Source organism: Brachyhypopomus gauderio, unplaced genomic scaffold (genome assembly GCF_052324685.1).
Source record: "Brachyhypopomus gauderio isolate BG-103 unplaced genomic scaffold, BGAUD_0.2 sc60, whole genome shotgun sequence".
Taxonomy (NCBI): Eukaryota; Metazoa; Chordata; class Actinopteri; order Gymnotiformes; family Hypopomidae; genus Brachyhypopomus; species Brachyhypopomus gauderio.
In genome coordinates, this window is record NW_027506881.1 from 1,405,187 (window position 1) to 1,430,836 (window position 25,650).

Consider the following 25,650-nt stretch of genomic DNA (forward strand, 5'->3'; position numbering starts at 1 on the left):
ATCGAAATCAATCAGTACAAATTATATATATTCTATCCGTATCTAGATATTTAGACAGAATCAAACATTGTATGCATGTTATTTCTGCAATTCGTCCGTTACGAAACAGCACTAATTTACAGGTAGAGAATATATATAATTTGCACTGCTACATAGACAGGAAATGCCACAAAATAATCTCTGAAATATCATAAAAATTATATATATTCTATCTGTATATAGATATTTAGAGAAAGTCAAATATAGGCATTGTAGCCTACATGTTATTTATTTATGTTCTGCTTTTATGAAACAGCACTACTTATATAAAAATTCTAGCCATATCAATTTTGTTTTTCCACCTAATTCCAGATAATTACAGAACAATTAAATTAAATTTTAACTCAGAGACTGACTGATTATCCATTCATCTATACATCTATTCATCCATCAGATATAAAGAAATGGAAATGCGCAAGTATCGGTTAGTGATTAGCGGGTATCGATACGCATGTCATTAGCGCCTTTGCATCAGCCGCCGTGAAGGTTCACAATTTACACTTGTTGAAGATGGGTGGGGTGTGGTCTTCTCCAAGCTGGGATAAAAACGGACACACAAACACAGGTGAGTCATTTCATATATTTTTCTTGTTCTGCGAGGAAGACACGGACACTACGATGGCACACAAGAGGATTTACACTCCTTTGCAAGCTTTGGCTCTTCTGAACGCAATGGATGACTATGATTCCGACGGAGGAGAGGAACTTTGTTTTAGTGCTGAAGACTCCGATCTGGCACTTTCAACTGGCGCAGATACGAGTGGACAATCGGATGAAGAAAACCGTAGCCCTCCACGAAAGAAGCGTTCTGTTGCTAAGGATGTCAGTAAGCCTGCAACGAACATAAACGCAAAAGATGGAACCGCTTGGGAAAAGACTGATGTTGTAAGAAGTCTTGGACACGGCAGCACCACTTTTACGTTCAGTGAGACCGCAGGACCTACAGAGCATGCCAAGGTAATGTAAAAAACTCTTTTCGTAGATGTATACAAGAAAAGTACAGAGGTGAATTTTGCCAGCTATATTTCCTCTTTTGTATAGATGAAACTGTAGTGCATGTTGTAGTGTAGTGCATAGGAAAAAACATTGAATTGAATTTGGCCAGCTATATTTCCTCTTTGTTATATTTTATAAATATATTTATATTATATTTCCTCTTTTTTTTACATATAAGTAATGTTATCACGGATGTACATAGGAAAAAGCATTGAACTGAATTTGGCCAGCTATATTTCCTCTTTGTTATATTTTATAAATATATTTATATTATATTTCCTCTTCTTTTTTTTACATATAAGTAATGTTATCACGGATGGCCAACTATATTTCCTCTTTTGTAGATGTAAAGATGAAAAAAAAAAATTATTTTATATTTCCTATTTTTTTACATACAAGTGATATGATTTTTATTTTACTTCTACAGCACAGAATCACAAGCAGGTTGCAGAGTTTTCTGTGTTTGATCGACATAGAGATGCTGAGGACAATCACACACTGCACGGTCCATGAAGCCCACAGAGCGGATCAGAGCTGGAACCTGTCTGTCAGCGAGTTGATGGCTTTCATCGCAGTGCTTTTTCTGCGGGCAATACTCTGCCCGGTTGGAGCGGTGGCCGATTGTTGGTCTAAGAAATACGCTGTGCCTGCAATCAAGGACACGATGTCGCGTGACCGCTACAAAGAAATCATGCGGTACTTGCGCTTCGATGACAAGGACACCCGTGCGGAACGTGTAAAGAGCGACAGATTTGCTGCAATCTCGGACATCTGGCAATGTTTTGTACGTAACTGCACTCTGTGTTACACGCCAGGACAACACATCACCGTTGATGAGCAGCTCTTTCCAACCAAGGTCCGCTGTCCTTTCCTGCAATACATCGCTACAAAACCTGACAAGTTTGGCATAAAGTTTTGGATTGCTGCTGATTTGAAGACCAAGTATATGTGCAATGCTCTTCCATATTTGGGAAAGGACCCCAGTCGTCCCAAGGGAGAAAGACTGTCAGAGAATGTCGTCATGAAACTCATGGAACCATATCTGGACAAGGGCAGAACCGTCACCACTGACAACTACTTCACATCCCTGTCTCTGGCCAACAGACTGCTTGCATGCAACACAGCTCTGCTTGGGACAATCAACAAGATCAGAAGAGAAATTCCTCCTCCAGCAAAAAACACCAAGGGACGTGAGGAATTCTCCACACATGTGTACACATCAGGAAGTGCCATACTGACAGCGTATGCTCCAAAAAAAAAACAAGGCAGTCTGCATTCTCAGCACAATGCACAAACAAGTCACGATCTCCGAAGGCCGCAAAAGGAAACCAAACACGATCACGGACTACAACAGCATGAAGGTATGCGTATATGATGATAAATAATGTCACATTATTGAATTTTTATGTCATATATGTCAGACAAAATGATTATAATGTTTATAATGTAACATAACCTTTTTATGTTTCTTCTTTGCAGTGCGGTGTGGATATCATGGACCAGAAGGTGCGTGGGTATACGGTCCGCGCAGGAACACGCAGGTGGCCTGTTGCAGTGTTCTACAACATGCTGGACTTGGCAGCGATGAATGCACATGTTTTGTATACGACATGCACGAGGTCCACGGAGAGCAGAAGAGACTTTTTACATGCTCTTGCTGAGGAACTTCGGCGTCGATTCTTACAGGAAAAGACAATGGCGAAAAAGCAACGACCTCCACCTGCTCCTGGAAAGACGACGCAGTGCCAGGTGCAGATACACTGCAACAGGAATCACAGCTCGGAGCGGTGTGCTGTGTGCGCCAAGTACACCTGTCGAAAATGTAGAAAGGATGGGCCATGGATATGTAGCAACTGTTAGCTTGCGGGATGCTCAAAGCGCACTTGGCTGTATTTCAAATGAGATTTCTATTTTTCTAATAAAAATATTGTTGTTCTGCATCACACATTTGTTTTACCCTGTCATTGCTAAGGCAAGAATATCTTTATTGTTGTTATTACTGGGTGGGGTGTGTGTGTGTGTGTGTATAAAACTTTTACAACGGTTCTATTACCGGCATTATTTCTGTAAATCGCGTATATACTCAAACTCTAACACAATGTGCAAGTATGTTACATTACAAAAAATATAGGTACACAGATTGACTGGTATCTTACAAGTTTGTAGTGGATTCAAAATGTATATTTGTTTACTCTGCAGCACGATTCTGTGAATTTGCCATCGCACTACACGTACCGCCAACGCATTGTTTATTCTTTAGTGTAAGCATAAAAAACATATGAAACACATACAAAATCACATAACACGTATGCTTACTACAAATGGATTGTTTATTCTTCTTGAAGCTGTGATATACAGATGAACTGGCCAGGCTGAATTTCCTTGGAAATGGAGCGGTGGTCGGCGCTTTTGCCTTGTGAAAATCGCACAACACGTATGCCTACTACATGCACATTATTGTAGTTTATTCTTTAGTGCGATGAAGTAAGCATAAAATGCGAATGAAACATATAAAACTGGCTAGTCTGTGTCTGGTGTGCTTTGAGAAAATTGCACAGCACGTATGCCTAATACAAAAACAACGCGAGGATTTATTTCACTTAGAATGTTTAGCGCGATTCAAACCAAAGGATTCATTCCTATTCAGCATATGAATAATTATCTTCGCGCTATAAAGAAATATAGATTGTAACGTTTGAATTGCTTCTTGAAGCTGTGATATACAGATGAACTGCCCAGGCTGAATTTCCTTGGAAAGGAGAGCGGTGGTCGGCGCTTGACACTCATAAAATGGACTAGTCATTGTCTGGTTTGCCTTGTGAAAATCGCACAACACGTATGCCTACAACGAGCACATTATTGTAGTTTATTATTTAGTGCGATGAAGTAAGCATAAAATGCGAATGAAACATATAAAACTGGCTAGTCTGTGTCTGGTTTGCCTTGAGAAAATTGCACAGCACGTACGCCTAATACAAAAACAACGCGAGGATTTATTTCGCTTAGAATGTTTAGCGCGATTCAAACCAAAGGATTCATTCCTATTCAGCATATGAATAATTATCTTCGCGCTATAAAGAAAGATAGATTGTAACTTTTGAATTGCTTCTTGGAGCTGTGATATACAGATGCACTGGCCGGGCTGAATTTCCTTGCAAAGGAGAGCGGGGGTCGGCGCTTCAAACACGCACATATCTTTAGCAAGACAAAGGGCACTAATCTCTTCACAGCGGGGAAGTGGGCTACTCGGCGGCTGATTTTCCTTGCGACTTTTTTCGTAGCGTTGGCCTTCCCAGTGTTAAGTTTGAATGATGAATGAATCAATGAACATAATCATAAACTTCAACATCTTGTTTATTTTTCCACCAGTCTACTACGAAGACCAATATATGTGTAGTGTGCAGAAAACAGTTCAGAACATTGGAAATTCTAACCAAAAATGTTGTTTAATCTTTAGGGAGTTTTGCTCAGGATATTGGAAGAATTGAAGTAAATCAGAAGATGTTTTTTAATACCATTTTAGATGGTAGACTTTCTTTAATTTCCCAGGCCTCTGCCACAGGCATCTCCATAGTGCCTAGTGGTCTTCTGCATGCTCAAAGCAAATGACTGGATCTTCATCATCTATAGATTCATCATCTATAATATGAGCTGTCACACCAAGATCATTCTTGTTGCTAACAGAGGTCCAGTGATCCCCAGTCAGAGCCACATTTGTGGCACTCTTCACAATAACCTGTTTTAATTCTTTCCTCATCATACAGCTGCTGGATTTTCTTCGACATTGTCTTTCTGGGGTGAGTTTCCCAAAACGTTCTTACGTACGAGGTTAAGAAGTACCTGGCGCTAAGAACGTTTTGGGAAACTCACCCCTGGACGGTAGTTCGTAACGTGCATCAGTTGACGCAATTCGCAGCGCTTCTTGTAAGCATTTATCTTCGACCACAGGGAGCGGACAACACAAATAATGTGACGCATCATGTATAAACGCGTGCGGAGTCGCGCGCCATTCGCGAAAGTTTAATCCAGTCTTAATGGTCCAATGAAGGTAATTTAAAAACCAGGACGTTTCCTCACAGGATGTGAATTACGGACGTTTGGTCACCCTATCGTACTAGGAATACATTTAGCAGCTAAGTTACCATTACTGACCTGCGCGTTAAGCTGGGCGTACACTGTGCGATTTTTGGCCCATTTTCAGCCGATTTTTCACTCGTTTCGGCTCAATCGCGTGTCGTGCATCGTATAGTTTACACAGGTAAACGAGGAACGATTCACACCTCACGACCAACTCCCGATCAGAAATCGCAGCGTCGCAAGAATATCAAACATGTTTGAAATTCAAATCGCTCCTCGTGAGAGTATCGCACTGTTGAAGCAGCTCCACGAGCCGACTCTCCCTGCGATTTAGTCGTACAGTTTGAGCTGGAGCTGAGTACACGATTTAAAATATCGCACAGTGTACGCCCAGCGTTAGCCCCAACATGTTTTGCGTTGAGGTGGTAATGAAGGGTGGAAGTGCTCCTGTGATAAGCGAACTCCTTCCTGCATAAAGTGTAAATAACACTATTTGTGTTTGTACTTCCTTCTGGAAGTTTCTTATATTTAAATTTCTCATCCACCAGCGTAGCCTCTTCAGTCATCTCCATCATGCTCATCTTATTGTGCGTCCATATAATCTGTATGCCCGGAACTCGCGCACTGAGAAACATTCCACAAAAGTGTCTCGTCCGTTAAATGCGTTAAAATGCGTTAATTTTTTTAGTGCGTTAATTTTCATGTAATTAATTAATCGAAATTAACGCGTTAAAGTCCCACCACTATTTAAAATATATATCTTTGAACATATAGAGGCCACTTTATTTATTTTATTTTAGAGATACTTTTGTATCTCTAAAATGCTGGTGTGTTTAAAGTGTGTAGCACATCTCTTGATGGACAAATGCACTGATAACATGGTCACTGAACTTTGCGTTGGGAAAAAAAAATCTAACTGGGTGTTATAAATATAATGTATCTTATATTGCAGAAGGAATCTAACTCAGGAGCCCAAAACACAGGTGTATATTGTTGGGATATTTTTTCTTGACCCAGATAGGCCCCAACACTGCCCCGATGAACTGATTGGTTTTGACTGAGTTACCCAAGCAAAGTCTTAACACCAAAAGTTCTTTTAGATCAATTTATATGAAATATAAATGAGTACAAAATAGCCAAAGTATACATGGTACAAACTCTCCAGTACACTGGTGCTAGTTGCCTAGAAGTCTACCTAACCCAAGTGGATCTCAGCAGCGTCCCAGCAAAAAGGGCTCTGCACCTTAGTTGCCCTCTCCTCTGTCCCTTCAGGAAATACTGTCCCAAATGATAAATAGTTCATTATTATCAGGTTCTCAATAGTGTTTCAATTCAAGGGGGGTCGTGAACATTTTTATGTTCCCTAGGGGGGGCATGACAGAAAATAATTGAGAACCACTGCCTTATCAGGAGAGTAGGTACAGTAGACTGGGTGTAGGGGAATGGAAAATCCAGGGAGAGAGATTCTAACTGAGGTGCAGACACACAGATAAGGGAATGAACATGTCAATGTGTTCTGATTAAGGATTTGCTGGGTGTATGTATGTCTGAAACACATCTGGATCAGGAACATCTGTCCAGCGCAGTGGAGTTGGGGTGAAGCAGGGGGACCATAACAGCTGGAACAGGTTGAGACTCAGTAGCAGCATGACGTCAGGAGTAGATTTACCTCAGCAAGAGGAGAGACAAGATCATTAGACATGTCTTAGTACAGAGAAGTGTAAATTAATGGACTATAGTGTGCAAGGCTCCAGCAGATTTAGCTATGGCAGCACAGCTAAAAGGGTGGAGCTAGAAAATAGCACAGGCATGAGGATCCCTGAGACATCAGGATTAGGTTTATCTGCAGGCAGAGGCAAAGAATAAGACATGTTAACATAATGTTTTTATATGAGGAGAGAGGTGCATTCGCCGACTAACACGTCCAGGTCTCCTAAAAAGAACAACATGAGTGACCTTAATCTGAAAAATGAAACACCAGAAGACTTTTTAACCCATGTGGTGTAAATACTTGTCCAAACATTCTCAGGTATGGCCAGTTTTTTTGTTTGTTTGTTTTGTTAGGGTTGCATCTTGCACAGATGAAGCACGAGTCTAAAAGTAACAGTTTTACAGGTGAAGCTTCTACAAAGTTAATCACAAATCATTAATGACCCCCCTTTGGGTGCCATATGAAATGCCATGAACATGTCGCACACGAAATGGTAGGCAAGACTTGGGGAGAGCTATCCTACTGTCGGGGGCAGGAATGGCCTCAAGCAGGCAGGCATGTCCTGTAAAAACAATCAAGAGATTTTGAAAGATATGCAACACGCCTATATTTACCACCATGCTCTTGAGGCAGGACCCTCGCCATGACCCCATATTCAGAGACCCCATTGCTCCTGATTACCTCCAAGAACTTATTTCCAATTATGAACCCCCACGTCCACTAACATCACAGGTTGCTGGCTTCTTATTAGTTCCAATAATAGCTAATAAATAATAATGAATAATGAGGTAACAGCAGGGGGAAGATTAAATGGATGAAGGATCAACCCACTGCCCTGGCCCCTCTTACCACCCCGAATTACCCCCTGCTAGGGTTGTATCACCACAGCCCTGGACTACCATTACTGACCATCAAGAAGTCTAGGACTCTTAAGAATAAGAATTACACAGATAACACAGGTATATAAATATCGCACATATACGCAAATTCTAACACAATGTGCAAGTATGTTTCATTACAACAAATATAAGTTTTATAAAAAGAAGTTTGCAGCAAGTGTGATTCCAAATATATTTTGGTTTCTCCCGAGGTTTCTTCCTATTCCCCATCATAGGGAGTTTTTCCTCGCCACTGTCGCCTTTGGCTTGCTCATTAGGGTTCTAGACCCATAGTATTGTTAACCTTGTAAATCCTGTAAAGCGCTTTGTGACAACATGTGTTGTGAAAAGCGCTATACAAATAAACTTTGATTTGATTTAGTTTACTCTTTAGTGGGATTCAGTGAATTTGCCATTGCACTATACGTACTGCTAACACATTGTTTATTCTTTAGCACGAAAAAATATGCGTAAAATGCGCATGAAACACATACAAAATGAGCTAGTCAGTATGTGCCCCGGCCCTTAAATTCAATTAAGCTGCCGCTGAGAATCATTTAAATCTGCTAAATATTAGATCCCTGTCATCTAAAGCATTACATGTTTTGCTTGACGGAAACTTGGACTCGGCCAGGCGACTATATGGCCCTAAACGAAGCTTCTCCCTCTGGCTATAGATATGTTCATAACCCCCGTCCAAATGGTAGCGGGGTGATGTTTGAACATCTCATCCTCACTGTATCAAATTTATCAACCAAAGTGGCGCAGACATTTATGTTAATTACTCTTTACTGCCCCCTGGTTCATATTCTGAGTTTTTGCTACTGAGCCTCATTTGAACTTGTCTTGAAGAATTTCAACTAAAGTTTGATCAGCCTGTCATTTGATTTTCCACTTGGATTTTGAGTATGATTCCAAATGCAGACCTCCATGGGATAATAATTTTGATTTACATTGATCATTTTTTATGCTATTTTGTTCTCAACACATTCCACTATGTAATAAATAGATTTTCTACAGTATATTTATATTTGCAAGAGTTATGGCATAATTTAGCATTTCACTAGCCTTACTGAAAAGGTGAATCCACCAACTTCTAAACCAAATAACCAGTTGGTCAAGTCTTTAAATCACAGAAAGCAAATGTGTCTAAAGTTGACATAGGCTAAGTGTTTCAGATTGTAGACAATGGTGATGAAGATAGGGGAGCTTGAAACCCTGAGGCGTTTGATTCCTTAGATGAAGGAGAATACAAATTAAGATGAAGAACAGGAGTACTTTAAAGTCTATTTAACTGGTTGTGGAGATCCAGTGGCATTTTACATGCAAATGAACATCTGACTGTAAGAGTCACTTCAATAATCCCTCCAGGGACCTTGGTCATATTTTTGTCACATTTATTTTCAGAAGAGCAGTGAATTCTATTGCCCCCCTGTGTCAATAGTATGTCAAGTTAGAGTCTCTCCTGTGTGAGTGTAATGGTCTCTCTACTCAATATTTATGTGGTGGATTTTACTGAATCAGCTGACAGGAGCCACTAACAATCTCAACTGGAACTTGGTGTGATTACTGAAACTAAATGTAATGTGTGTTGTACAGAACTCTCTGTGTGTGTGTATGTGTGTGTGTGTGTGTGTGTGTGTGTGTGTGTGTGTGAGAGACAAGAACATTGTTAAGACACATGCACACATTTAAAATGCTTCTATTTAAAGATGTTTAGGAAGAACTAATATATGCCAGTGTGTGTAATGCTGGATGTCAGACGATATCAGGTTGATGAGCAGGTGCAGCACCTTCATTTCACCTGTGCAGGTGCAGCTGCTGAGGGCATCCACACAGGGGGACAGGAGGAATGTTCTCAGGCTGCAGAGCACCCTGGTGTGGAAAAGAACACAGTAAATTAAAAAACACCCTAACAATCAGGGTTGGGTTGAAACTGTGAAACTGTGTGTGTGTGTGTGTGTGTGACAAGGACGTTGTTAAGACACAACTTAAGTATAACTTCCCTAAGCTTCGATATATGTCTGTAATTATTAATTAGAACAAGAACGTCATTATTGTAACTTCATTAGTGAGACAAAGAGGTGTTTCTGGGTTTTCTGGAGTCCCCATGTCTTAGCTGTGCAGGGTGTTGCTGGTGGAGACATTGTGTGTTGGTGCTACGGTTGTTTCCTAGTGTGGAAGTTGACCTCACCTTTTTACACCTTATCACAGAGCACATAGACCTCAGTCTTTCCTGTACAGGGACCTTGAACAACATTTAGCCCGCTGATCTTCAGTTTCTTCAGTTTCAGCTACTACACACATGCGCCCACACACACACACACACACACACACAGCATTTTAGTATTTTAAAGCTGATATCTGAGATCTGAAGTATGTTTGTGTAGTAACATGGTGGAGCGTCATACTCTTGTCATATATAAGGTTGGACACGCGGGGACTGAGTTGGACTCTGTCTCCATCCTCACGCTCCAGCTCACACAGCCGCACCACGTTCATGTCCATGTCTTCAATGAGAGACCAGCTGCAGAGAGAGAGAGAGAGAGAGAGAGAGAGAGAGAGAGAGAGAGAGAGAGAGAGAGAGAGAGAGAGAGAAAGAGAGAGAAACACAACCATGTATCAAATAACTAAATCTCATGGCAAATTTCCTAGTACACTTGCACATATATGGGTACACTAGTTACACTTTACTATAGTTACATTACAAAGCATTTCATCATCAGCAGTCTTCTCAACTCGCTGGTGTTACGTTTGAATTCTTGACATAACCGGTGGACCTGCCTGGCGAACTTCTCTCCGCCCACATCTCTAGGGTTGTCCATCTGTCACATGACTTCTTTGATGTTGGACACAGTCCATGGGGGGTGGACCACCATCAGTCCTTCATGGTCTGTCACCTCTACCTTTGGCATCTGGTGGTTCTCTTGTCTCTCCTTTTTCTGTGTTTTCTTTCTAATGAGGCCTGCGTTTTGAAACTTGACCCCCCCGACCGTGTGAACCCACGTGCTTGCTCTTCTCCTGTTTCCTGCTCATTCTCTGTGTCGTAACCGCTGTAATCTTCTGGGCTGGTGCTGGTGATGATGATGATTGCAGCACCAGCAGCTGGGTTGGTGATGATGATGATGATGATGGCACCACCAGCAGTAGTGCCTGCGCTGCTGTCCTCTGTTCAGCTTGTGAGTCAGTTTTCTGGGCTGAAGTTTTCTGGTCCCGATGCTGCTCTTGTGGTGTTGATGGCGGTTCGTGGTGTTGTCTCCTCGGTGTTGGGTTGGCTCGGGGTCTCGAGGGCACAGCTTCCAGGTCTGGATCAGCCTGCAACTTCAAGCACTGAGATGGTTGAGACGGACCTGCCTGCATGATTCTCTTACCTGCTTCTTTCTGCCACATTCCAAGTGCCTTCCAGTTGTTAAATACTGAAATGCAACTAAAATGCGATTAATTTTGATTAATTAATCACAAAGCTTCTGATTAATTTGATTAATTTTTTTATTATATATATACATGTAAGTACCAAATATAAGAATATAAGAATAAATTCTGCACTCTTAGGGAAACGTGCTCTTGTCGGGCACAGGTCTTCTCACTGGAACATGTCTACATTCCCACCTTCTCCCTGTCTAGTGTCCTTGACCCAGAGGGTGACCTTAAACTTCCTCATTTGGTCGTACGCCATGTTAAAAAAGTAGGAAAGTAGAGTTTCAAACAAATGATCTCCTCCTTGCATCAGATCAAGGCTATGTATCACTGTTAGTGCTCCTTGATCTTAGTGCAGCTTTCGACACAATTGATCATAGGATCTTGCTAGAAAGGTTAGAACGCTGGGTTGGAGTCTCAGGCACAGCCCTTTCATGGTTTCAGTCTTACTTAACAAATCGCTATCAGTTTGTAGAGCTCAATAATATTTCATCCAAACGTACAATGGTTAAATATGGGGTCCCGCAAGGCTCCATCTTAGGACCACTATTATTTACATTATATATGCTACCATTGGGCACAGTTATAAACAAACATGGTGTCAATTTTCACTGCTATGCGGATGACACTCAACTTTACATATCAGCCAAACCCGATGACAAACTCAGTTTAGGAAAAATTGAGGCCTGTGTAAGAGATATTAAATGCTGGATGTCTCTAAACTTCCTACAATTAAATGAGGACAAAACAGAAGTTCTCCTTGTGGGCCCTAAGGCCGCAAGACAGAAAATTCCAAATTTAATGCTTAATCTTGCAGACTATCCCATTACACCTGGCACAGTAGCCAAAAACCTAGGCGTCATACTCGACTCCGACCTATCATTTGATAAATATATAGATAATACTACTAGGATATTTTCTACATCTCCGCAACATTGCCAAATTAAGAAATGCATTATCACAGGATGATGCAGAAAAATTGGTGCACGCATTTGTTAGCTCTAGACTAGACTACTGCAATTCACTACTGTCAGGATGTTCAAATAGGAATCTAAATAAACTTCAAGTAGTTCAAAATGCCGCAGCTAGAGTTCTGACCAGAACTAGAAAATTTCAGCATATTAGACCAGTCCTATCAGCCCTGCATTGGCTCCCAGTTAAATTTCGTATTGATTTTAAAATTCTATTATTAGCATATAAAGCACTACACGGGCTTGCTCCTGAATACCTCCAGGAACTTATTTCCTACTATGAACCCCCACGTCAACTAAGATCACAGGGTGCTGGTCTGTTATTAGTTCCACAAATTAACAAGGTAACAGCAGGGGGAAGAGCCTTTTCTTATAAGGCCCCCCAGCTTTGGAATAATCTTCCTAAATGTGTCCGGGACTCTGACACAGTCACAATCTTTAAATCTAGGTTGAAAACCCACTTATTTAGTCTAGCGTTTGATAATTAATATCCCCCTTAGATAAAGGTACAGATCCAGGGGTTCATAGACGAAGGGTTTTATGGTAGACTGGGGTACTGGTGCTGTCATCCTGTCACTGCTCGTGGTCACTCAAGTTTGTTGACAGTGCAGTGGACGGATGCCATTGTCTCAGAATGCCCCCAAGCCTATGTTACCTTCTGGTTCTGCCTTTTTTTAGCTAGGCTGTAATAATTTAACTTAGTGCCGGAGTTGCTGCCACACTCCAGAAATGTTTATAATTTTACCTGTCCTGTATATGTCCTCATACAGAGCTAATTTTCCCTGTTTCATTTCTCCACATGGCTGCCCGCCTGCTTGAGGAATAATGAGATGAGGAGAGACAAGTGATCCATCCTGGCCGGCCACCTCCTGCCTAACCGGATGCCTACACCATGATGGACATTATTACATATTTTTCGGTCTAAATTGACATTATTGCATCTTTTACATTCTGTCTACATTCTGTCTATATTGTTGTTGTTGTCATGGTGACCGGTGTCGGCCAGAGGAGGATGGGTTCCCCCCCTGAGTCTTGGTTCCTCTCAAGGTTTCTTCCTCATGCAAAAAACTAGGGAGTTTTTTCCTTGCCACTGTCGCCTTTGGCTTGCTCACTGGGGGCTAGGACTCGGCACTTGTAAAGCTGCTTTGTGACAACAACTGTTGTAAAAAGCGCTATATAAATAAAATTTGATTGATTGATTGATTGAGAGTTTCAGCATTTTCTATAACATGATCCTCCAGCAGAACACTGCTTCCTTCCTGAATTTCCTGAATTTATTGAGGTCCAGGTTCAGCTCTCTCAAGTGTGATGAAGGGTTTGACTCCAGAGCTGAGGACAGAGCAGCGCAGTCTTCCTCTGAAATATTGCAGTCAGATGGCCTGTAGACAGAAGGAGATAAAAACACACTTACAGCTGCACATAACAAACGCATCTCACACACAAGGTCTTTCACATTTCAGAATACACACACTCAGAAATGAAGATGCACCAGTCTAATCACCCCAAACACATATGTTGTGTGTGTGTGTGTGTGTATTAGAGAGGGATGCTATGATGTGTGTGTGCATGTGTGTGTGTATAAATATAGAGTGAGAGAGAAGGCATTCAGTTTAAACGTATTTCCACACACACATGTTGGTGAAGTGTACTTACTGGCCATGGGCCTCCACTAGACACACACACACATGAAAACATGAGTGTAGTATTAAAAACACCTCCATAACACTGTTGTCATTAACGTACCCTTTACCGCCTTGTGTTACAATCTCAAGATGAGGTGTTGCTCGGCCTTTTCTCACAATATCCACTTTTTCGTTGAATGACCGTCTTGAAAATGGTGTTGTTATCCTGCGATTACATCCTTTCCTCTTGTGAAACATCACGGTAGCTCTGCTAGCAGCTGCTAACTAGCTAGCGCACAAGCTAAAAGCTCACGAGACGTAGAACGGTCGCACGCAGACCAGCGACAGGGTTGCCAGGTCTTACAAAAATATCCAGCCCAAAGTCAGTCTAAAACCCACCCTTCAGAAGCTCAAACTAGCCCAAAGTTAGTATTTTGTTTATGAGGGATTTATTATCAGTATTGCGATTTATATTAAAGTCATTAATAATATTGTAACATTAGTGTTTATCAACTAAATAGTAACCCAAGAAAACGCGCCCCGCCTCCGCTGAATTTTCACCCGCGACTAGATTTCCAAACAAGCCCAATTTGGCGTGAAAACGCGAACCTGGCAACTCTGACCAGCGAGAATACACACACTCAGAAATGAAGCTGCACCAGTCTAATCACCCCCAAACACATATGTTGTGTGTGTGTGTATTAGAGAGGGATGCTACGATGTGTGTGTGCATGTGTGTGTGTATAAATAGAGAGTGAGAGAGAAGGGAGTGTGTGTATGTGATTCATGTGTATGTGATCTGATAAATACACTGATAATATGGATGTTTCAGAGATACAGTTGTGGTCAAAAGTTTACATACACTTGTAAAAAACATAATGTTATGGCTGTCTTGAGTTTTCAATAAGTTCTACAACTCTTATTTTTCTGTGATAGAGTGATCGGAACACATACATGTTTGTCACAAAAAACAGTCATAAAATTTGGTTCTTTCATAAATTTATTATGGGTCTGCTGAAAATGTCACCAAATCTGCTGGGTCAAAAATATACATACAGCAACAAAATTTGTCAATTTTGGTGATGTAGCGAGTTGTGTCAATCAAATTAGCTTCATGTCATGGCCTCTTCACTTCTTGTAAGTGATTCTGATTGACTACAGCTGTTGACTTCTCATGAGCCCATTTAAATAGGGCTCATTTGACCCAGTGATTAGACTCAGCTACAAAAGCTACAATGGGAAAGTCAAAGGAACTCAGTGTGGATCTGAAAAAGCGAATTATTGACTTGAACAAGTCAGGGAAGTCACTTGGAGCCATTTCAAAGCAGCTACAGGTCCCAACAGCAACTGTGCAGACAATTATACGCAAGTACAAAGTGCATGGAACAGTTGTGTCACTGCCACGATCAGGAAGAAAACGCAAGCTATCACATGCTGCCGAGAGGAGATTGGTCAGGATGGTCAAGAGTCAACCAAGAATCACCAAGAAGCAGGTCTGCAAGGATTTGGAAGCTGATGGAACACAGGTGTCAGTCTCCACAGTCAAGCGTGTTTTACATCGCCATGGACTGAGAGGCTGCCGTGCAAGAAAGAAGCCCTTGCTCCAGAAAAGGCACCTTAAGACTCGGCTGAAGTTTGCTGCTGATCACATGGACAAAGATAAAACCTTCTGGAGGAAAGTTCTCTGGTCAGACGAAACAAAAATTGAGCTGTTTGGCCACAACACCCAGCAATATGTTTGGAGGAGAAAAGGTGAGGCCTTTAATCCCAGGAACACCATGCCTACTGTCAAGCATGGTGGTGGTAGTATTATGCTCTGGGGATGTTTTGCTGCCAGTGGAACTGGTTCTTTGCAGAAAGTAAATGGGATAATGAAGAAGGAGGATTACCTCCAAATTCTGCAGGAAAACTTAAAACCATCAGCCCGAAGGTTGGGTCTTGGGCGCAGTTGGGTGTTCCAACAAGACAATGACCCAAAACACACATCAAAAGTGGTAAAGGAATGGCTAAACCAGGCTAGAATTAAGGTTTTAGAATGGCCTTCCCAAAGTCCTGACTTAAACCCCATTGAGAACATGTGGACAGTGCTAAAGAAACAGGTTCATGCAAGAAAACCATCACATTTAGCTGAACTGCACCAATTCTGTCAAGAAGAGTGGTCAAACATTCGACCTGAAGCTTGCCAGGAGCTTGTGGATGGCTACCAAAAGCGCCTAGTTGCCGTGAAAATGGCCAAGGGACATGTAACCAAATACTAATGTTGCTGTATGTATATTTTTGACCCAGCAGATTTGGTGACATTTTCAGCAGACCCATAATAAATTTATGAAAGAACCAAATTTTATGACTGTTTTTTGTGACAAACATGTATGTGTTCCGATCACTCTATCACAGAAAAATAAGAGTTGTAGAACTTATTGAAAACTCAAGACAGCCATAACATTATGTTTTTTACAAGTGTATGTAAACTTTTGACCACAACTGTAGGAAGAGGGTAATAGTAATTATTTGTGTGTATGTGAAGGAGAGACAAACACTATCTTTAAGTGTGTATTTATAAGCACATATATAAAGCATATGTATACAAAGCCTTTTGCATATTTGCCAAATCCTTAACTTTAGTTAACCTTAACTTTAGTTATACTTAACTTTAGTTATCTCTCATGCTCTTAACATTTTTGTGGTGCATTGACACTTCATTTCATACCATTAAAGATACTTTGAACTACTCTGAACTGAGTGTTAAAGACTGAGAGAAAATTGAGAGTGCAGCTAGATGCAGCTAGACAACCTGCAGAGACGAGAACAACTCCTCCCCATGCACTACAACACACACATGTTGTTCTGTTGCTGTTGCGTTGTGTTCCTGCCTCAGGTGGGTGGGGCCCATTATAATCCCCAGCACCTGAGGGCCATTTGTCCATCTATATATAGCTTGTCTTTGTACCAATTGACTGCTGGTGATCGTTTCCTTACTTTGGATCATGTCTCGGGTTTTGTGTTGTGCACCTTAAGCCAGGTTCACACTACACGATTTTAGGCTGGTTTTTCAGTCGCCGACTGTTTTTTGTAGATCGCCGACAGAAACTGTGGTCGGAGGCAAATCGTGTTGTAGTGACATGCTGAAAGACGCTCGCCGAGTGGTCGCAGAGTGGTCACCGACTCATCGCAGACGCCCGGCAAATATCTAGCATGTTTAATATCTAGCATGTTTAATATCTAGCCCAATCGGCGACTGTTCTCGTGTTTTTGGAGGGCAGCCAGATGAGTCGGCGATTCCCCAGTCGTTTAATTCGTGAGCCCATGTCACCGATCAGTCATGTAGTGTGAAAGCCACAACAACTGAAAGACTCGCGATTACAGCACAACCAGTCATGTAGTGCGAACGGTACAAAAACCTGACGACTGAAAAGTCGTGTAGTGTGAACCTGGCATTATTCATTAAATTCCTCCTTTTCCCCGAGACTGGCATGAGTCTTTTTTAATACTTAGTCATTAGAAACACTGCACACGTCCTGTTCACTTGTTCACTTCCTGTTCATAAATCTCACAATGTTAATGTTAATCAACAGGGTTCAGTTCTTGGCCATTTCCATTTAATTATCTATATGTATATCTATATCACATTCTACAGAAGCACCATAGAGAGCATTCTGACCAGCTGCATCTCTGTGTGCCATCTGTTATATTCTTGAAATCCTCTCTTAATCCTGGTTACTGGAAATCTATTGATACATTTCATTTCATCTCATTTATTTTTCTTATATATCCAAAACTTTGTTGTACAAAACTGTAGTTCTAGTCCCTGGTCCTAAGTCCATCATTTCCAGACTTCATGGTGCCACGATCTTCTTCTACCGCTGCTATATTGCTAGACTTAGGCCCATAGCCACCCACCACCACACAGACGCTCTGGTTCATGCTTAATCATGTCCAATCTTGATTATATTCACTTATTATATCTTGATAACTTTATCCTGAAACTCAAAACATCCTTTTTGTTTGGCAAACCAAAACAAACCGGTGTGCTCACTGTAGTATGTCTGCTACGTTACACTGGTTATCTATCTTACAATGCATTCAGTTTAAACGTATTTCCACACACACATGTTGGTGAAGTGTACTTACTGGCCATGGGCCTCCACTAGACACACACACACATGAAAACATGAGTGTAGTATTAAAAACACCTCCATAACACTGTTGTCATTAACGTACCCTTTACCGTCTTGTGTTACAATCTCAAGATGAGCTGTTGCTCGGCCTTTTCTCACAATATCCACTTTTTCGTTGAATGGCCATCTTGAAAATGGTGTTGTTATCCTGCGATTACATCCTTTCCTCTTGTGAAACATCACGGTAGCTCTGCTAGCAGCTGCTAACTAGCTAGCGCACAAGCTAAAAGCTCACGAGACGTAGAACGGTCGCACGCGGACCAGCGACAGGGTTGCCAGGTCTTACAAAAATATCCAGCCCAAAGTCAGTCTAAAACCCGCCCTTCAGAAGCTCAAACTAGCCCAAAGTTAGTATTTTGTTTATGAGGGATTTATTATCAGTATTGCGATTTATATTAAAATCATTAATAATATTGTAACATTAGTGTTTATCAACTAAATAGTAACCCAAGAAAACGCGCCCCGCCTCCGCTGAATTTTCACCCGCGACTAGATTTCCAAACAAGCCCAATTTGGCGTGAAAACCGCGAACCTGGCAACTCTGACCAGCGAGAATATCCCGAGACCATTGGACCACGCCCCCGCCATTCTAATTCGAAATATGATTGGTTGATTAAACGGTGTAAGGGGAATTCCCATGACGTCACACAGCAACTGTATATAAAGTGGCGCGCGCGATTAGCGGGGTACAGTCGGAGGAAAGCAGTACTCGGAGTTGAACACTTTAACAATATTTATTCACCACAGCATTTAGGCTTCAGCCACGCAGATTGCTGCAGAGGTATGTGTGTGTCTTTGGACTTTTAGCGCTAAGGGTTTCTGACGGTCCTTTGACTTTAATTAAGCGATAGAAGACGAGAGGGAGTGTGTTATCGCCAATAACCGGCTGTGATTCGGTCGTAGTGTGGAGTCTTTTTCTGAGTCTGTCCAAACTGGCTGCAGCTCAAACGTTATGTTAACAACATCCATTTGATTAATTTTAGCAGGTTGTATATAAAATAATAATAACAGACCATTAATAACAATTTCATCTGTTAACCTTTCTCCCAAGAGCCGCGTGAATCCAAGCAAAGAGCCGTTTTGTGTTTTGTGTGTACATGCCGTTGCCTGGCAACGCTCCGCGCAGTTCTCACAAACATCCACCTCAGATTGTGAGGAACTAACTGTTGTATAATGATGGTTTTAAATGCGGTTTTTAAAGTAGCTGTAGATTCAACATTTGTTTTTGGAAAGAGTATCGATATTTAGTGATTTTTGATGTGCCTTATTACTAATGTGCAACCAACTCTTAAACCTTTGGGACTGTTGTACATTTACTAACTAAATGTGCATTAATACACATTGAGGCGATGGTAGCAAACGTTTAGGTCAGGAGTGGCCAACCTGCAGCTCTTTGCTTGGTTTCATGCGGCTCTTGGGAGAAAGGTTAACAGATGAAAGGTTATTTAATGGTTGTTATTATTATTTTCTTAGATAAGACATGTTTACTATGCATTTAGTGGAATACTGATCAATATATATTATTATAGGGCTTGAAAAGCGTGTCGAAGGTCTCGATGCTGTGACTTGTGCTATGTAGTTTTCGAGTCGATAGTACGGTGGCCCTGAAAGCCCATCACGATGCAAGCGGAAAACGCACTGCAAATACTCAAAGCAAATGCATCGTTAGCTAGCTACATTTAAAGAGCTTTATTAATTCCCCTAGCTAACTATTTAGATAGATACTAGTTTGTGTTAAATGGGATTTTTAATCAGGGTTTTTAAGCTTTGGTTTCTGTCTAAATACTTAGCTAGCAATCTACATTTAAGGAGCATTTGATGCTGATGATGAGCTAAATGATGCAGCATGTATCAAAACGATTCACCAAAATAGACTAAACATAACCTGATAAGAGACGAAGGGAATATCACTGTAGGTTTTAAACTAGAATCAAGAGTTGTGTTAGACTGTAAACACTTTCATACACACTGCACACAGTCGTACTCACAATCGCTCTCACCTTCTCTCATGCCATAAACACACCTTCATTCACACACACTCTCACATACCACACACACACACAAACAGACACATATCCAAAGTGGTTCTTTTTACGGCTTTGTGAGTTGCATGACTGGTTGCAGTACACCACGACGAGGCTTTTCAAATTTTACGAACACATTTACATCATAGTGCAGTCTGTATGACGTACTTCTAAGACAAACAAAGCATAATTTATATCCCATTAGTAGTCCGTTCTGCTGGATCAGGAACATTTAGGCTACAGGTCTACCTCTGAATACGTACATTTACCTCTAAAGACAGTGAATTTGGTGAATCACAGGTACTTAAAAAGATCAGATGAACTGATAAATGCAAAATGCTACTAGCTCTCTTTTCTTTATATGATAGCGAGGTAGTTGAAAAGCAAGGGCTTGAAAGCCCGAGGGCACCCCTAATCAAAATTGTGGAGGAGCTTCTCAAACGCCAGAAGCTCCTTGGCACCAAAATGAACGTTTTCTCGCTCTGGTGAATTTCGAAGTGCGTTGGTGTTTTGCCTGTCTGACTGATGTGTTGACCTCGTTTCAGAAATGGAAGCGTTGCTCAAGAAAACCTGCGACCAGCTACTGGAAGCCCACAAGGTTGGTCTTGTGCACAGTATAATGTGTCATTACATATGTGTCTTTATGTGTCATTACATATTATAACATGTATAATAATACAATATAATAATTTGTACATCTACAAATAATAATGATATAATAACATAACATATTATAATTTCTATGTCTTTATTAATGATTTTTCTCATAGATTTCTGAGAATCAGGTTGCAAAGCATAAGGAGCTCATGACTGTTTGCCAGGAAGAACATGAAACAATCTCCAAGTTGCAGACTGCTTTAGAGCAGAGTATTGAGACAGCTTCTGAATACGTAAGTGCTTTTAACTCTCTGATGAACATGACAAAGACATAGTAATGTGTCACAATACACAGTAGGATATCAGAGTACAGAAAATCGTGACATTGTAAGCGTTACAAAAGAGGTAAACCTGCCCTGACTATTTTGATACTGTGTTTTTCTTCAGAGGGCCTTTGTTGATGGCATTAAAGAGACTTTGAAAAAGAAAGACGAGCTTCTGGACCAGATGCAGCACGAGCAGCATTCACTCAAGGAGAAGGTGATGGAACTCTCCAGTGATCTGACGAAGCAGGACCTGGTGTACAGAAACACCGTCTCCATGCTGGAGACAGAGAGGGCAGCAACCACCCGTCTCACTACTGAGAATCAGGCTTTGACCTGGAAGCTTGTGGAGTTCCAGCAGATCACCAATGAAATGAGCACCAAGCTCCAAGCACTGGAGACTGATTTAAGTATCCAGACAAACACAGTGGTTGATCTTTCTGAGGAACTTCAGAAAGCCAAAGCTCTTCTCAGGAACGGGGAAGAAGAGCGTAGCCAGCAGTCCAGCACCATCAGCTCCTTGAAGCTGGAGGTGGGGGAGCTCCAGCAGACGCTCCACACACTTTCCAGAGGAAGAAAGTCCAACTGTGCTTACATGGCAGTGGTGACATCTTCGAATGAGGAGAGCCGGAAGATCGAGGCCATGGAGAGAGTGCTGAGCAGCACCAGAAAGGAGATTCAAAAAGCCTGTGAGGAGCTGAGACAAAAACAAGACGCTGAAAAAAACGAGAGGTCCAGGGAGCGGGAGCTGGCTGAGTTAAAGGCCATGTGCACTGCCCTGAGGGAGAAGCTCCAGCAATGCCAGAATGAACAGGCCCAGGTGGAGAAGGCACAGAGGAGACAGAAAGACATGGAGGAGAAGCTGGCACATAAAGATCTGGAACTCAACTCTAAAGCTCAGGAGGTTTTAGGGTAAGACCCTTATTAATCGATCTTACTCAGCAATGCTCAAACTGTTCCCTTGTCTTTTAATAACATGCAGTTGGCATTATATATCAGATAATACATAGGTCTGATCCAAACTGAAAACATGGTAACAGTTGGCTGTACACAGTATCAGAACAGCAGTTTGTATTGTAACCACAGGGCAGTGATGGCCTGGTGGTTAGGAAACTGGTCTTGTGACCGGAGGGTCGTGGGTTCAATTCCCAGACCTGAGGCCATGACTGTGGTGCCCCTGAGCAAGGCCCTTAACCATCAATTGCTCACTTCTATAAAAAAAAAAGAGAGAGAGATATAAGTCGCTCTGGATAAGGGCGTCTGCCAAATACCATAAATGTAAATGTATTGTATGGTTACAGGCTCCAGAAGCAGATATGTGATGACCAGGATCAAATCAAGACCTTACGTGCTGATCTGCTGCAGAAGGAGTACAACATCTCGTATCTCCAATCAGAGATGCGTCAGGGCAACACCCGCGTTGCCCGGCTGCAGTACGAGGTTAGTAACCAAACCACAGGGTTAAAAAAAATTGTGGCAGGCAGAGTGGGTGGCGTTAAACCTAACATGTCGGATCACTTCATCGTCCCCCTTAAGGTACAGACCCTGGCTGAAGCTCTCTGGGAGCACAGAACCAAGAGAGTTGACGCGGAGGGAGAGAGGGACAGAGCTCTCAGCGCCTTGTGGAATCAAGAACAGACCATTGCGCAGCTGAAGACTGTGAGTGCCGTTCATTAAGTCTCACTGAGCTAGTGATCTTTCACACGGGCTTCCTGCGTGTTCTCATAGCTTTTTCCATGTCGTTGACAGGAGCAGGTCGGGTCGCAACAAACTCTCCGGAAATACTGGGAGACGTGTCAGCGTGAGTACTTTAACACAAACACCCCACAGTACAGCAGTACTAGTGCTGACACCGTGAGAAGGAGCCAACGGTTGCAGAGACGCCTTCTGCTTTAGACCTCTTGAACCGGTGCTCTTGTGCGGTGTGCTCTAGTATGTGAAATAAGTGGAAAACCTCACCTGGTGTTTGATCTTTTGCCTGTAGTGCTTCAGGAAAAGGACAAGATGATTCATGAATTGCGGTTCACCCTCGCGGAGAAAGAGAGGGCACGTGTGGAGCAGGAGAAATGTGTTGACGCTCTGCAAAAGGACATCAGATCCCTAACTGAAAGTAATGGGAGGCCATTGCATTTTTTTGAACACACAGATTGTTAAGTAACTCGTCTTTTATAGTCGCTGACGTTGGTAACGCTATTCAACCATTTCTCACAGAGCTGGATAAGTTGGAGAGGGGGACCAGACAGAGTGGGACTGCCTGTGGTCCTGATCCCGCACATCCCAAGGGAGATAACAAGCGGGACACTACAGGATGCTGCACAGTAAGCCCCCCCAACAAACCCACGAAACCAGCGGGGAAAGACCAGAAGACAAAGCAACCACAGCAAGACACCAGTGGCAGAGTGCAGCGCAATGTAAGGTTCTCTGTCTCACACACACACACAAGCAGTGTTTTTTTTTTGTCTCACTGCTTATGGTCACAAAGCCACAATAATGATATACATGTAAACAATTTGAGAGAGATGCAGACACAACAGTAAAGAGCAATGCAGACATAACAGATAAATTCAGACAGCAGTCAGTGTCAATCATCTCCTAATTAACATACAGACCTGATCCCAGATCAGCACTACAGGCTCAGGACCTTCCAGCACCTGCAAACCCGTGTTGTCTTGTCCTCACCAGCCCTCTCTCTGATTGCACTCGGCAGGACTCTTCGGTCTCCACTAAGACGAAGGATAACCGCTCCTCTAAAACAGCAAGCCCAACACCATCGACGTCCGCAGGGCATTCGCAGGGCGTCGACGTCCGCAAGGCTGGAAGCGGCAGGTCCATTAAACCAGCTCAGAAGAGAAAGTTCACAGAGGTCTGTAGCTCCCGGAGGGCTCTTGACAGAACCTGCCTTAAAAAAATAATTAAATGTTTGACTTTTTTTAGGAGTTGCTCACAATTAGCTGGTTGAATAGTATCCTCGTAACCTGGCCTGAACCTGTCTGCGTTGTTTTATGTGTGGTCTAGGACTCCATGCCATCTGACAACGGGAAGAAACTGCGGCACCGGACGACCTCCAGGGTCAGCGTGACGTCTGTGAAGGTTTGTGTCTGCGCAGCAGAGCTGCTCTTATACCTGTGGCTCCAAGATCACGATCACGGCAGTAATGAATGCTGATCGCTTGGACCAGGGCTGTAATTACAACTGTAGTTATTACTGTAACCGGTTCCTGTAGGGTATAATTAAAACACCCTGTCGTGAAAATGTTTTTGATTTGTCAGTGTAAGACAAGTGAGGACGGATCCAGTTGAGCGCACCCTCCTCGCCCCCGCCCTGGCCCCTCTGACGCAGGCTTCCACCCAGCCAAGAAGATCCCCCAGAGCTCCAACCCTGCAGAGATGAAGAGAAAACCCATGAGGTTAGATCGCAGGCTGTTCTAGCCCCAAAGCTCATCACCATTGATTACACCTTCACATCTGTTGAGTAGGGCTCTGGGATGCCCGTAACTTCAGTACAGTGTTATCATAGTGAACCTATTGTTTTTGGGCTGACTGAGGTGATTTTGGGAATTGTAGTTTTCAAGCTTTTTCTGGTTTCCTTTGCAGATCATGAGTACATCAACATGACAGAAATCATCTCACTGTCAAGCGGAAGACGTAGAAGACTTCAGGCTTCAGGCTTTCCAACCACACAGAAACCACACAGATTGTTAAGTAACTCGTCTTTTATAGTCGCTGACGTTGGTAACGCTATTCAACCATTTCTCAAAGAGCTGGATAAGTTGGAGAGGGGGACCAGAGAGAGTGGGACTGCCTGTGGTCCTGATCCCACACATCCCAGGGAAGATAACAAGCGGGACACTACAGGACGCTGCACAGTAAGTGTTGCTTCGTACTCTTTGATGGCAACATATTTCTCATCCTGCTGCTTTTCTCAGAGGAAACAGAGGCTCATCACCATTGATTACACCTTCACATCTGTTGAGTAGGGCTCTGGGATGCCTGTAACTTCAGTACAGTGTTATCATAGTAACCTATTGTTATTGTAATCACTGAGGTGATTTTGGGAATTGTAGTTTTCAAGCTGTTTCTGATTTCCTTCGCAGATCATGAGTACATCAACATGACAGAAATCATCTCACTGTCAAGCGGAAGACGTAGAAGACTTCAGGCTTCAGGCTTTTCAACAATAAACCACTTCTTGAATAAATAAAAGTTCTTCCAAATGGTTCTGTTTTTCATTAATAGAAAAAAAACACCGGCTAAAGTTTCCTATATACAGTAGTGTTCAAAATAATAGCAGTCCAATATGACCAACCAGATTAATCACTGTTCTTGACAGTGACAGTTAGATGCCTGTGTGAAGCTAATCTATTAACAAGATGTCCCCACAAAGTCCCACTGTTAAAAGACACATACTGAAGCGGATACAATTTGTCAAAGAACACATCAACTGGCCCAAAGAGAAATGGAGAAACATATTGTGGACTGATGAAAGTAAAAAATGGTCTTTTTGGGTCGAAGGACTGTAGACAGTTTGTCAGACGACCCCCAAACTCAATTCAAGCCACAGAACACTGAAGACATGGTTTCACTTACTATGGTGCTGGGCCTGTTTACCGCAAACCAGGGATAATGGACCAGTTTGCATATATCAGAATACTTGAACAGGTCATGTTGCCTTACGCTGAAGAGAAAATACCCTTGAAATGGGTGTTTCAACAAGACCACACCCCTAAACACACCAGTAAACGAGCAGTTACCAGTTGAGAGGTACCAGAAGTTGGTTGACTCTATGCAACACAAATGTGATGCAGTTCTAAAAAACTGGTT

General features: G+C 42.2%; 1 protein-coding gene and 1 long non-coding RNA gene across 5 annotated transcripts; one reads left to right on the forward strand and one right to left on the reverse strand.

The window, feature by feature from the left end:
* Positions 1-6,261: 6,261 nt before the first annotated feature.
* On the reverse strand, positions 6,262-18,694 carry LOC143489252 (uncharacterized). Of its 4 annotated transcripts, none has more exons than XR_013124616.1 (6): positions 17,930-18,694; positions 11,216-13,445; positions 10,486-11,117; positions 10,113-10,228; positions 9,896-9,998; positions 6,262-9,576 (listed from the first exon to the last, which is right to left on the reverse strand). It is a non-coding gene; the product is annotated as an uncharacterized LOC143489252 (long non-coding RNA). The 4 variants fall into 4 exon arrangements; XR_013124614.1 differs by having other exon boundaries at positions 11,216-13,468; XR_013124615.1 differs by lacking the exon at positions 17,930-18,694 and adding an exon at positions 13,833-14,550 and having other exon boundaries at positions 11,216-13,468.
* LOC143489251 (uncharacterized) lies at positions 18,403-25,045 on the forward strand. The gene is made up of 14 exons (XM_076988142.1): positions 18,403-18,667; positions 20,456-20,508; positions 20,681-20,800; positions 20,955-21,742; positions 22,132-22,270; positions 22,367-22,489; positions 22,580-22,631; positions 22,815-22,940; positions 23,042-23,241; positions 23,538-23,693; positions 23,846-23,920; positions 24,100-24,236; positions 24,424-24,695; positions 24,924-25,045. The coding sequence occupies exons 2-12, from the start codon at positions 20,458-20,460 to the stop codon at positions 24,127-24,129; spliced, it is 1,860 nt and encodes a 619-aa protein (XP_076844257.1). The 5' UTR covers positions 18,403-18,667; positions 20,456-20,457; the 3' UTR covers positions 24,130-24,236; positions 24,424-24,695; positions 24,924-25,045.
* The last annotated feature ends 605 nt before the right edge of the window (positions 25,046-25,650 follow it).

What these genes read in the sequence shown, in the direction of transcription:
- LOC143489251 (XM_076988142.1), top strand. Translation starts at nt 20,458, where the DNA reads ATGGAAGCGTTGCTCAAGAAAACCTGCGACCAGCTACTGGAAGCCCAC. An exon ending in GTGGCAGAGTGCAGCGCAAT is followed by an intron (nt 23,242 to 23,537) that starts GTAAGGTTCTCT and finishes TGCACTCGGCAG; the next exon opens with GACTCTTCGGTCTCCACTAA. An exon ending in TCAGCGTGACGTCTGTGAAG is followed by an intron (nt 23,921 to 24,099) that starts GTTTGTGTCTGC and finishes TTGATTTGTCAG; the next exon opens with TGTAAGACAAGTGAGGACGG.